The 12,090-nt window shown below is 37.7% G+C and overlaps 1 protein-coding gene across 1 annotated transcript in view; it reads left to right on the forward strand.

Annotated features, from left to right (window-relative positions):
• FAM184B (family with sequence similarity 184 member B) overlaps nt 1-12,090 on the forward strand; it is a 41,961-nt gene that overhangs the window by 24,141 nt on the left and 5,730 nt on the right. The window contains 5 exon segments of the mRNA XM_050710261.1: nt 5,930-6,142; nt 7,375-7,528; nt 8,676-8,725; nt 8,727-8,789; nt 9,690-9,874. Coding sequence (XP_050566218.1) covers nt 5,930-6,142; nt 7,375-7,528; nt 8,676-8,725; nt 8,727-8,789; nt 9,690-9,874 — 665 coding nt within the window.

Genomic DNA, 12,090 nt, shown 5'->3' on the forward strand with positions numbered 1-12,090 from the left:
CTGAAAACTGCTGGCATTGCTGTGTAGTGCCTGAAAGTTATACTCATTCTGAGGTATGATGGGAAGAGAGGGATACGGTCCAACCTGATAATATTGCATATTTATATGCAGATGGTATATTCCATTGGAAGGTCTCAAAGAAATCAAAAGGCTTACGTTGTGAAGCAGTTATTGTTTGGGTTTTGCAGATGCAAGAATTAAAGCAATGAGCCAGCAAATTACTCTTCTTGAAGTCACACATTCAGGCCAGAAAAATAGGAAAGACATCTATGTTTCATCTGTTATCATGAGATCATGGTAAATGCAAGGTTTGCTGGAAAATTATTGTCACTAAATACAGAAATAAATAATATAAAATAGCATATATCATGTCATATATTATATTCACAATACCATGGTAAGTATCAACAGAACACTAAGAAACATTTCAGTATATCTTACAGTGCTTGCAAAAGGGTGAAGATGGAAATGGTTCTTCTGAAGAGAAACTTTGCATTGTTCTTGGTATGCCCTGGGTTATTTTCTGAACCAGTTGCTTGGCAGTTTTGCCAGGGAAGTGCTGTAATTTCAATTTACAATACTTCACTTCTATAAATATTTGACTATTCACAGCCAAGAAAACACCATTTACTATACAACATTATGTTTCACTGAGGGCATGATTCCCAGCTGGGAACTTTGCAATGGCTCAGCCCAGAGCTTCCGCCTCAAAGGTTAGGCAATGTGCTGTTACTAATCCAGTTCTAACCTGGATACGATTTAACATCTAAAAATAGCTTTCTTGGCTGCATAAGGCTTATTTTTGGTTGGGCTGACATAGCCAGAACACTGTGCAGAGTAGACAGAATCATGATAATTTGTTCTCTCTGGGGATGCACTTCAAAATGACAGTATTTCCTTATTATTGAGATATTTCTGAATACATAAGCTAGATTTGCATCTGTTTGGTGCCATGGAAGGAAAGACAGCTGTGTAGGTTGACTGCTAATTCATTAGAGTCCTTCAGTCTCTTGCTTAGGCACTCCAGGATCTCTTCAGCATGTGTGCAAGAGACTATTCTGGAATTACAAGGTACATAAAATGGAAGGGCAGGAATCCCTTTGTGATATGTCTGTGAACAGTGCTAACACAGTAATGCCCAGAACCTTGATCATGATTTTGGAGGCACCACCAAATAATGATAGCAGCAGTAGAGGTGTGACTATTGTGTTTGCACCTGTCCCTCCAGTCAGGAATTGCCATAAGTTTAAGCCTAAAGACTACAATAAAATAACATTTCATTATTTTATTGTTACTTTTTATGCTGTGTTAGTGTTTTGATGTAATAACATCATAGTATGAGTAAAACCCTGTAGTGTTTGGGCACCTCATTTTCACTGTCTGAACAAACTCTCAAATGCGGTGACTCTTCTATAATACATCAAAAGGCAGTTTTAAGTCTTTTATATAAATTCATCCCCTAGCAATGCATTGAGAAACTCAGATCTTTCTACTTAAAAGATACAGGAAGTCAAAATATTCTCTCTGATTCCAACTTTAGATCCTGCCTTTGAGATTTTACACTTACATACAACAAATAAAAGAAGGGGAGAGCAGACATTAGCTAGGCTTCAAATATTCATAGTGCTTGGAAGCACAGTGAATTAAAATAATCAAAGCAGAAGTCAGAAGGCAAGCCAACTGTAATGGCATGCACTGCCTTATACTTGCCCAGTATATTCTTCACTTGTTTGTTCAGACAGCTAGTTGTGTTTATTTGGATGACACAAAGGAAAAAGCCAAGAAATGACTGGAAGATTAGCTGGATTAAATTCACAGTTTGGGGTATCTGGTGCTAGATGCTTTTTCAAATTGGCTAATTCAAATCAATTTGGTTGCATAGCTTCAGTGACATGTACCAAGTTGGTTTGAAACTGTTTGAGAGATGGTAAAACTAACCTTTCATTTTCTGGCACTTAAAAAAGAACAAGATAAAAGTCTTGATTCACATAACACGGGGTGTTATTGTTGTTTTCTTACCTACCAAGCTAGTGTTCCCATGAAGTGTGAGAGACCCGGGCTTCATTTTTTTTTTTTTTTTTTTTGCTTCTGCCAGCTTTCTCACCATTTAAAGAGTTTCCTTGTCACTGGGTTATAAGATACTACTGTCTCTTGTTGCTACTTCTTCACTTATGTATTAACTTGTCATTGGTCAACCCAGGCCTTCATCGCTTGGGTAAGTGTCCCAGTTACCTTCAAATGCACACGCACATACTCCCTTGCTCTTGTTTTTTCTGTGCCTCAATCCTTGCTTTCTCTCTTAAACACACACAGCAGAACCATCTCTGCCATCTCTTCTTCCCTTGCGTGCTGTGAATAAAGCCATTTCTCTCCTTGCAAGTGAGGAAATAATTTATTTTTAATTTCTTAAAACAGTGAATTTGGTCTGAAGGAAACACATTTTAAGTTTTTATTCTGACATATACATTCAAAAATGTTTCCTTTGAATTGATTCAGCTGGAAGTTTTATTGATTGCTTGGTTTTACCACCAAGTAGAAGAAAGTCAGCTGCCCAAGTCTGCAGCTCCATTAGAGAGTTTTATAACGAGGTTCATCTCTGCTTGCAGACTTCTGTCATGTGTAAATTACAGATAGTGTTGTAAATCTCAGAACATGTGAAACATCAGTAATAAAGCTAAGGAACTTTGAAGTTCAAATATAGCACACTACCCCATCTAGTAAAGGAAATCCACATTAATTATAATATTGGTATGGTTCTTTGTGAGCAAACTGATGGAGAGAGTACGGAGGGAAACTGAAGTACAAGATCAGTGATGATCAGTAACAGCCACCACCAATTACCTGGAGAAAAAAAATGATTTGTGGATTTGAACTAAAGGACAAATTTTATTTAAATGGAAGGAACACAATATATTGACTTGTGTATAGGAACAGCAGCTGTGCAGCCATAAACATACTCAAAAATGGAACAGTAACTTCCTCTCTTGTAGCTGTAAAGAAAAGAGGTAAAGAAACCAGACTCAGTAAGGAAGTTACGTAGTTCTGATGATAGATGCGTGTGTTCAAGTCAGGTTTTGAGTTGTCTCCACATCACCTGAAGTCCGTGAACATTTGTGTTTCACATGAATCTTCCTTATACAGAAATAAATCCTCTTCGCCTGATATTCTGTGAATATTCTGTGAATACCAGATCCAAATATTTTACTCAAAATGGTAAACAACCAACAGACCAAATGAAGCATCTTTTTTTACAATGTTTTCAGGCTCTTAGTTGCTCTGTAGAGAAAATAAAACAAGCACTGCCAAGTCTACCATTAAACCATGTCCCTAAGCACCACATCTACACATCTTGTGAAGACCTCCAGAGATGGTGACTCAACCACATCCCTAGACAGCCTGTTCCAATACTTCATAACCCTTTCAGTGAAGAACTTTTTCCTAATATCCAACCTAAACCTCTCCTGCCACAACTTAAGGTCATTTCCTCTTGTCCTATTGCTTGTTGCTTGGAGAAGAGGCAGACCCCCAGCTTCCCTACAACCTCCTCTTTGAGGTAGCTGTAGAGAGAAATAAGGTCTCCCCTGAGCCTCCTTTTCTCTAGGCTAAACAACCCCAGCTGCCTCAGCTGCTCCTTAAAAGTCTTGTTCTCTAGACCCTTCACCAGCTTTGTCACCCTTCTTGGACACACTCCAGCACCTCGGTGTCCTTGTAGTGAGGGGCCCAAAACTGAACACAGTATTCAAGGTGCAGCCTCACCAGAGCCAAGTACAGGGGGAGATTAAAGGTTGTGGTCATAAAGTGGGGATACAGGATGCCCTTTCTCCAAAAGGCACTGAAATCCTGGGAATCGATACCAAGCATTTTGCAGCATTTTGAGCCTTCAGAGGATTGTTTTGTTCTGCGAATGAGAATACTACAGGCTTAAGAGTGTACTTGAATGAGGGCTGCAATCCATCTGGGAATGGAGAAGGGCCTCAGGAGAGAGGGAAAGAAGATAACATCCTTTGGAGGAGAGAAGTCAACGTGCTCAACTGCTGTGAGAAAGAGCTAAGCCATGAAGTAGAGGGAATACATTTAGCTATCATGAGAAAATATTCCTAGGATTTGGGGATATACGGCATAGCTCATTAGTATCTCCCTTTGGACAGTGCAATGCAGCCTGTGGCCAAGAAGTTAATGAGAAGTCAGGTTTGCACAGCATGTCTCCTTTTCTCTTACGTAACACAAAATATACTGGAATGTGCTACAAGAATGAAATTGAAGGATGTAGATGCCTTAGCCCGCTTAGAAAATCTTCATCCAGCTTCTGTGGTGCTGCATCAGAAAGGACCATGAGTGCACAGTTGAAGTTACAAACAACTACTTAGCTAGTTAAAGTGCCACCTTGACTAACAAACAGCAGTATTTTGGGGGAAAAAATGAAGGCAACACTGAAGAAGAGCAAAAGAACATATATTAGTGTATAAGGCGAGAATACAAAGGAGTCACAGGTTATATATTCTTTATGATATCAAACTTGCAGATGTGTGTAACATCATTTGAATCATTTAAATTATATGAACATCATATGATTTATCATTTAAATCCTATGAAATTCTAAGGAAGCAGCCTTACCTCTTTCACAGTTTGAATTCTGCTTCTATAAGGTTGGAAAGTACAAGTATATAAAAGGTGAAAACAGATATATACTCTCACATGCTTCCAAAAAGCAAGAGATGTAAAGGTTTTGGAGGTGGCATGGCAAAGCACACGTGGAAGCTCAGACACAGCAGCAAAAATGCTAATTGACCTTACTAGGTATGCAGTCTCCTGTTGCGCAGAATGAAGTTTTTCAAAACTTCGCAGCTATGGTGTTCGCAAAGGCAAATTTAAGGAGAATGGTAAATAATTTTTTTTGTTGAAAGTTTAGAAAATCTACCGAATAGAAAAGAGAAAAGACACATTCCTGCCTCCCCACCAAAACAAAAAAAACCAAAAAAACCCCACCAAGTTATTCTTATAAATAGAGGTTTACTTTTGTGACAGCTGTTATAGACATGTATACTGTATTTAGTAATTAAGCTAAGAAAAGAAAAGAAAATACCAGTCTGAAGAGTGATATGCAGAAATTATGTTTCCATTATTTTTAGTCTACTGCTTTATAAATGGACTGCAGTGTTCCATCTCAAGGCTGACAATAAGCACAGTCTTAATCCTGCCTCCAGGTTTGTGCCATAGTTACTGTGCAAGTTGAACTACGGACTGTATATATGAAATGGAGATGATTCGAAAAGAAATAATTTAAGAAAAGTACTTGTTGGCCAACAGACAGTATGTGCAAAAGGCATGTCGTTTCATCAGATTCTCTCTGAAGGGGTATCTGCATCCCCAAAGAACTGTAAAAACTGCTCTATTTTTCTCACCACTGATGCTTCAAGATGTTCTTCAGAAGGAGCTATTCTAGTTGGTCTTTTGAATTACTCATTACTCATTTGCTTTTTGTTCATTAATCAAATCAGAAAGCAGTGAGAGGGCTGAGAAAAATTAAAGAGCATCCTTAAATGATAAGTTTTAATAATGAATGTTTCATTTGAGGTGTTTTTGTCATTTCAAAACCAGGAATCAAATAAAATTTCTAAATGAAATGTTTCAGATCAAGAGTTAAAAGCTTCCTATTTAAGAATGGCACCATGAAAAAAATCAACTTTTAAAATTAATCTATTAATATTTTTCAGTTGGCTAAAACCATTCCGAGTTACTATATTAGCTATCCAGAAAAAATCACGTAACTCCATTCTTCACTGAAACAAAGGGCTCATTGCATGAAGCAAGCATCTTGCTATTTTTCACAGAGCAACACAAGTTCATAAAATATACTGAAATTTACATAGTTCCTCTCCATTGTGAGTGTAGCCATTAATCCTATCCTTATGACTTACTTTTCTGGCAGGTGGCTCAGCTGAAGCAAATATTAGACCAACAAGCAAATAATTTCAAGGAGTCACTGAAGAAGCATAATCTACAGTCCAACAAAGAAAAAGAGAAGCTTTTGCAGGATCTTCAAAGCACCATTAAAGAAAACCAGAATGTTAAACTGCAACTGGAGGCATCACATCAAAAAGTCTTAAAAATGTTGGAGAAAAGCAAAAAACAGGAACTCAAGGTCAGTTTATGAGATACTAGCTAAAAAAAAATAAATTGTGTGGGCTAAACTAAAGATAAACTGATTATCAACTTAGTTATTACCTTTCATCTTAATAATGTGTAGCTATTGTTGCACATAATTAATTGTTTTGTTATTACTGAAACCTCAACATCTTCAAGTTTTTTAATTTTGACATTTGAACTGAGATCACAGTGGAATGAAGTATTTCGTAAAATAATGTATCCTACCCTATACAGTTAGACTGAGATGAATACAAGCTCTTCTAGCTCTGCTCTGGTTTCAAAAATACAAGGGAATTCCTAAGCATGCTATTAAAAGGACTTTATTTTATTCTTTTTCATCCATTATTCATTTATACATAAATACTTTAAGAGAATTATAATATGCATGTATAATGATGTGTATTGGCTTAGATACCTTCAAGAAATCAATTCTGTAAGTAGATAACCAAAGCTTTTAAAGGTTCAAGTGGATTTATTTCAGTGACTAAATGTTAATGCAATATATTGAGGTACTCAACAAAGTAGCTGTTCAAGGAAAAAAAAAAAAGCTTAAAAAAACCTACATGTGATTATGGCATGGAGTTCTAATGTCCTTGTTGATATTGCAAACATTAGGGAAAACCTCCTTTTAAAACATATTTGGAAAAAAAATGATGAAGAATTTAATATCTTTTCTACATATTCAGAATAAAATCCCAGCTTTAACAAACCAAACTGAAGGCTGGTAGAAATGAAACTGGCTGTAGGGAGTTGTTTTCAGAGCCACTACATAGCAAGTGCACCATCATTTATAGTATTTCGGCAGTGTATCAGGAGCACTTCTCATGACCGTGGAAGTTCTGTCCAAGAAAAATTATAGAAAAGATAGAAGTCTTTTTTGATACAGTGTGATAAATATAGTCATACAGGTCAAATCTGGGGGGTTTGTATGTTGGATAATAAAATACCTTTCTAATGTCAAATGTCTGTGTCATTGCTATTATTTCATGATGTAAAGCAAATCTAGTGGAAGATACCCTAATAATTTGTCTTGTCCAAGTTAAGTTTTATTTTTTAACTTCAGGTCATTTTTATTCTTGTGTTGGTGAAGTGTCATGTAAAGTGATGATGAAAATAGTAAACATTTTGCAACGAAAGACCAGATTCATCCAGGCGTTACAAGTAAAACAACAAGGTGATAAACAGGTTCCAAGTATTTTATTTTCTGGGGGTGTGCTTTGCTTACAGGAGGCAGAAGAGCGTTTGAAAAAGGAATTTAATGAGACTTTCAAAATCCAACATCAGTCTCATAGGCTGGAAATGCAAACCTTGGAAGAGAAAGCAAAGAAAGAATTACATGATGAACTCGAGCAGATACAGAAGCAGCAAACTCTATTGCTAGGTATAATGTCTCATGTCATATGCAGCTCCTACTGCTTGATGATATGCTGAGAAGCCCTGACCTTCATCCCATTCATCCTCTTTGTCACCTTCTGGGAACTCAGGTCTTTGTGAATCTCCTTTCCCATACCCTACAATTTGAGCAATACACACTCAGCATTGTTTGTTAACCTTGCTCTTAGCTGTCAGCAGCTGGTATGCAACATACAGCTATGCATCTGGTAGTGTATTAAACTGGAATATTGTAGTTAGTACATAGGTTTCCTTTTTTTTCTATATGAGGAATTATTATATATGGTTCAAGTCGGTAGAGTTCAGCAGTGGAGATCTGTAGCTCCATACATATTGTTTGGTCAGTTTAGAAAGTTCCCTAAATAGTTCAGATCTTACCAGAACACTCCAGGCTTGAACTCTGATTATTAAAGCTCATTTATAAGAGGCTTTTATAAATAAAAAAAGAAAGAATAATTCAAAAGTATTTTAAATATAAGCTGCATTCTGTTCTTGCTTTTTATTCAGTATGCAAATTTACTCGAAAGATTTGTTGCTCTCTAAAGTTAGTATGTTCAATAGAGAAATTCTGTTCTGCTTCTTTAAGAAAAATTGTAGGAATGAGAGAGACAAACTTCTTTCTCCTTGTACTTGATCCATTTTGAAACTTGTACCCAATCTACACAACAGTAGCAATATATGACAGATTCCCTCATTTAAGTGTTGCAGTGTGTGTTAGCACAAACTGAAATCTCAGCGTGTGTTATGGCCTTTTATAAAACATCAGTAGACTTAACAGAGAAGCTCAGGGCTGCTCTATTAAAGTCCAAGGTTAGAAGAAGCAATTATCGTGATTCAGTTTGCAAAACAGCTGACACAGACTTTACCTCTCTGATTATGATGTTGTGTTACTGCTGTTGTAGCTCTGTATGTTCTTACCGTTGCTCAATGGCGTTGACTATAATAGGTTTAGCTTTTACCAGAGAGAATGCATGTTCCTTTTTTTTTTCTATTCCTGTTTATAATATTTAATGGCAAAGGAGCTGTGAGACAAAGCAAATGTAATGTATTAATGTTTTCATCTACATTGTCTATATCTACCTCCGATCCACCTGGCCTCTGACTGCCCTAATGATTGTCAGTCTGGTTGTTACTAGGATCTCTAAGGATGGAACTTTCCGAGCAGCAGACATCGTGCACTAATCTCAAAAAAACAAATAGAAGAGCTCCAAATGGAGCTGAAGAGTGTGAGGACACTGAAGAAGCAACAGGCAAGAATCCAATTCCTACTTCGTTATCTTGTGGTGTTTTCTGAAAGTGGTATCACATTTCTCTTTCTAGACATAATAAAAGTCTCTCACAGGAATGCAATAGGTTTCCGTCCGTTATGTCACACTTAAATATTAGCATTGTTTATCAGCTTAGAAATGGGGAAATAAAATGGGGGAAAAAATGAAGGATTTTTTGACATTTAAAGATTGTAATCGAAAGCACAAGTAATGAATGAATGTTACAAAAAATATGGAGACTATAAGGTATGTTTAGGAAATTATGACCACAGATTTTGTCTTGCTCATAGAACTTCACTTAGAATTGAAAAATCAGTTCATGCAAAAGCAATGCATGCAAGTACAGGGAGACCTTTGAGGTCCCCCTTGGAGTACTGCATCTAGCTCAGGGACCCCCACCACAAGAAGGATGTGGATCTGTTAGATCGGGTCCAGAGGGCCATGAAGATGATCAGATCTCCTATGAAGAAAGGCTGAGAGAGCTGGGGATGCTCAGCCTGAAGAGGAGAAGGCCCCAGAGAGATCTCATTGCAGCTTTTTAATAGTTAAAGGGGGGGCTTATAAAAAAGATGGAGAGCAACTTTTTGCTCAGGCAGATAGTGATAGGACAAGGGGGGGGGATGGTTTTAAACTAAAAGAAGGGAGATTTAGATTAGCTGTTAGGAGGAAATTCTTCACTCAGCGGGTGGTAAGGCGCTGGCACAGGTTGCCCAGAGAAACTGGATGGCAACCTCGTCTGGTGGGTGGCATCCCTGCCTATGGTAGGGGCGGTGGAACTAGATGGTCTCTAAGGTCCCTTCCAACCCAAACCATTCTATGATTCTCTGATCTTAAGGTTAATAATAAGAGACTATGAATAACTAAATTTGGCCTTTTTCTTAGGAAGGAAGTAGCCAGAGCCAGATCAGATCTCTTCACAGTGAACTGGAAAAATGTCAGAGTGAAATTTCTGAGCTCAAGAAAGAGAATTTACTTTTGAAGGACACAATGGAACTACTCAGTGCTGAGTTGGAGTCACAGAAGCAAGAAGCTGCACAGCTTCAGGACAGGGAGAAACAGCTCAAAAGGTTTGCCTTAAATTCACAATTCACTGTACTATCCAGAGAGTCTATTCTTACCACCAGCATTAGAGGTGTTCTAAATGTGATGTCAGATTCTCTCCGTTCTTAAGTTCTAATTGTAGATGCTGAGAGTTTTGCAACAGCAGTAGTATCACATTCCTCTCTCCAGCCTCAATAAAAGCATTTGAACTAACTGTTCAGTTACGTGTCACAAATAAATGTCCTGTGTAGCCCCACAGGCATGACCTGAGAAAAGCTGCATAACATCAGCCTTATTTCAAATCTTTGGAAAAGACAAACGTTAAACTCACCGAAGAGCTATTAAAAATAAAAAAAGTCTCCAAGAATAAATGTCATTTAGCTGAAACTAAAGGGTTGTTAACTCTGAAGGGAAGACTTGAGAGTGCCACACATACTCTGTGAGACTCTGCCAGGGCTATAGCAGCCACCTTGGCACTGCAGGGTGAGGGCAGTGACAGCAGATACTGACAGTGCCTGGGCTGATGGAAGCCTGGAGCTGTAATATGCTGTCAGGGCACAGGAAGTGGCGAGCTGGCTTGTAGTCTTGGCTGTCTGTAGAAAGTGGATTGCATCTTCTTAGTGTAGCCACAGGCACAGAGCATGTGTTGCATTGCTGTAGTAGCAGTTTTCTCATGTCTGTACAGAAAAAGTGGTGAACTTAGTTTTTACGTGGGAGACAAGATTGGGGTTCACTGTCCAGTACATCTGTAGGGCCATTGAATCATTTGAAGTTTCTGGATGATGATGCTTAACACATTCTCTTTGCAGGGAGGTTGAGGGATCTGGCTCATGGGTAACTTTCAATTCTTTTCTGCGATCATGTAGAATGTATAGCCCTAACTACTCAAGCTGTATATATAAAAGGATTTCTGAAGAGTATATCTTTAAAGGAGTCCTTTAAATATCATCCTACATAGTCTAGAGAAAAGCACTCAAGGTATATGTCTCTCTGAAGATTGTCAGAGTGGCCAGAGTAATTCTGTTGCTGTCTACCAGTCAGTGCATATTTAAAGAATGAGAAAGAAACTTTTTTTTCCTTTGCACTCTTTGGAGAGTTACTTGAAAGTGACTTTCATTTCAAGCTTTTGAAACAAGATCAACAGAAAGAATTGCAAACCAGAGAGTTTTGTCAGTGCCCTCCAGCTACCTTGAAGGAATTTAGAGCTTCTGTTCATGAAGAGAAGAATTATTCACATGTCAGTGATGAGGTCTAAAAGGCCTCAAATGGTAAAGCTGCTAGGCTGGAGGATAATCTTTACAGGGGGATAGCTGGTGTAGCTCTACTGCAGTACGCATTTGAGAAAGAAGCATTAATGGAAATTATGTAAGGAGAAATCCTTCAGATAACAAGAGGTAGAACCAAAGAGCTCAAATGTTCTTAGGTACCTGATACAGTCTGCTATGAAATTAACCCGTGCGTGATCTGGAACATTAACCTGCAGCTCTTGATTTGCTTTTGTAGGATGAATAATTTGGGTAAAGGAATAGTTAAATTGTGGAGTGCATAAAAATAACAGTTTTTACTGTTACAGTAACAACAGCAACCTTGTCTTATGCTATGTAGTTGTTTCTGATTTGAAAGCTAATTGTGGCTTGCTATTTGCACTTGTTAAATTTTTGTAACCAATTTTTAAAAATTAATATTCCTACTGTTGCCAGGTAAGTGTAATGAGTAATCTGCTTGAAGTAATCACATTTCCATTCTCTTGAATTGTGGGAATTCTACCTCTGGGACAGAAACCTTCAGTAAGGATTAGGATCTGAGCATAAAAAGTTTCTTTTTACAGGAAGAGAGGACAAATCCTAAAATGAAGGGACTCTCCCTCTGAATGAGAGTTTAATTCTACCCTTAAGGATCCGTCTCAGGGATTCATCCCCCGTTTTTACTCTTACTCTTCTTTCGTGCTGAGTGCCAAATCAATCACCCTCATGGCTGTGCTCTTAATTTCAAGGGCAGAAATATTCCATGAGCATTTTGGCCTTTCTTGAAGCATTTCAGAAACAAATGAAGCATTCAGGAACAAATTAAATACTTTAAAAAAAAAAGATGAAGAAGAAAAGGTAAACTGAATACATTTCTTGAAAATTAGAGTTGTTAATCTGCTGAGTTTGACATCTTTATTTCAGTCAGTAAACAAAAAATGGGTTCTTTGCATTGAGTTAATGAAAAAGTTTCTCCATTGTGTAACAAAATATTAGCA

This window comes from Cygnus atratus, chromosome 4 (assembly GCF_013377495.2).
Source record: "Cygnus atratus isolate AKBS03 ecotype Queensland, Australia chromosome 4, CAtr_DNAZoo_HiC_assembly, whole genome shotgun sequence".
In the NCBI taxonomy this organism is placed as follows: Eukaryota; Metazoa; Chordata; class Aves; order Anseriformes; family Anatidae; genus Cygnus; species Cygnus atratus.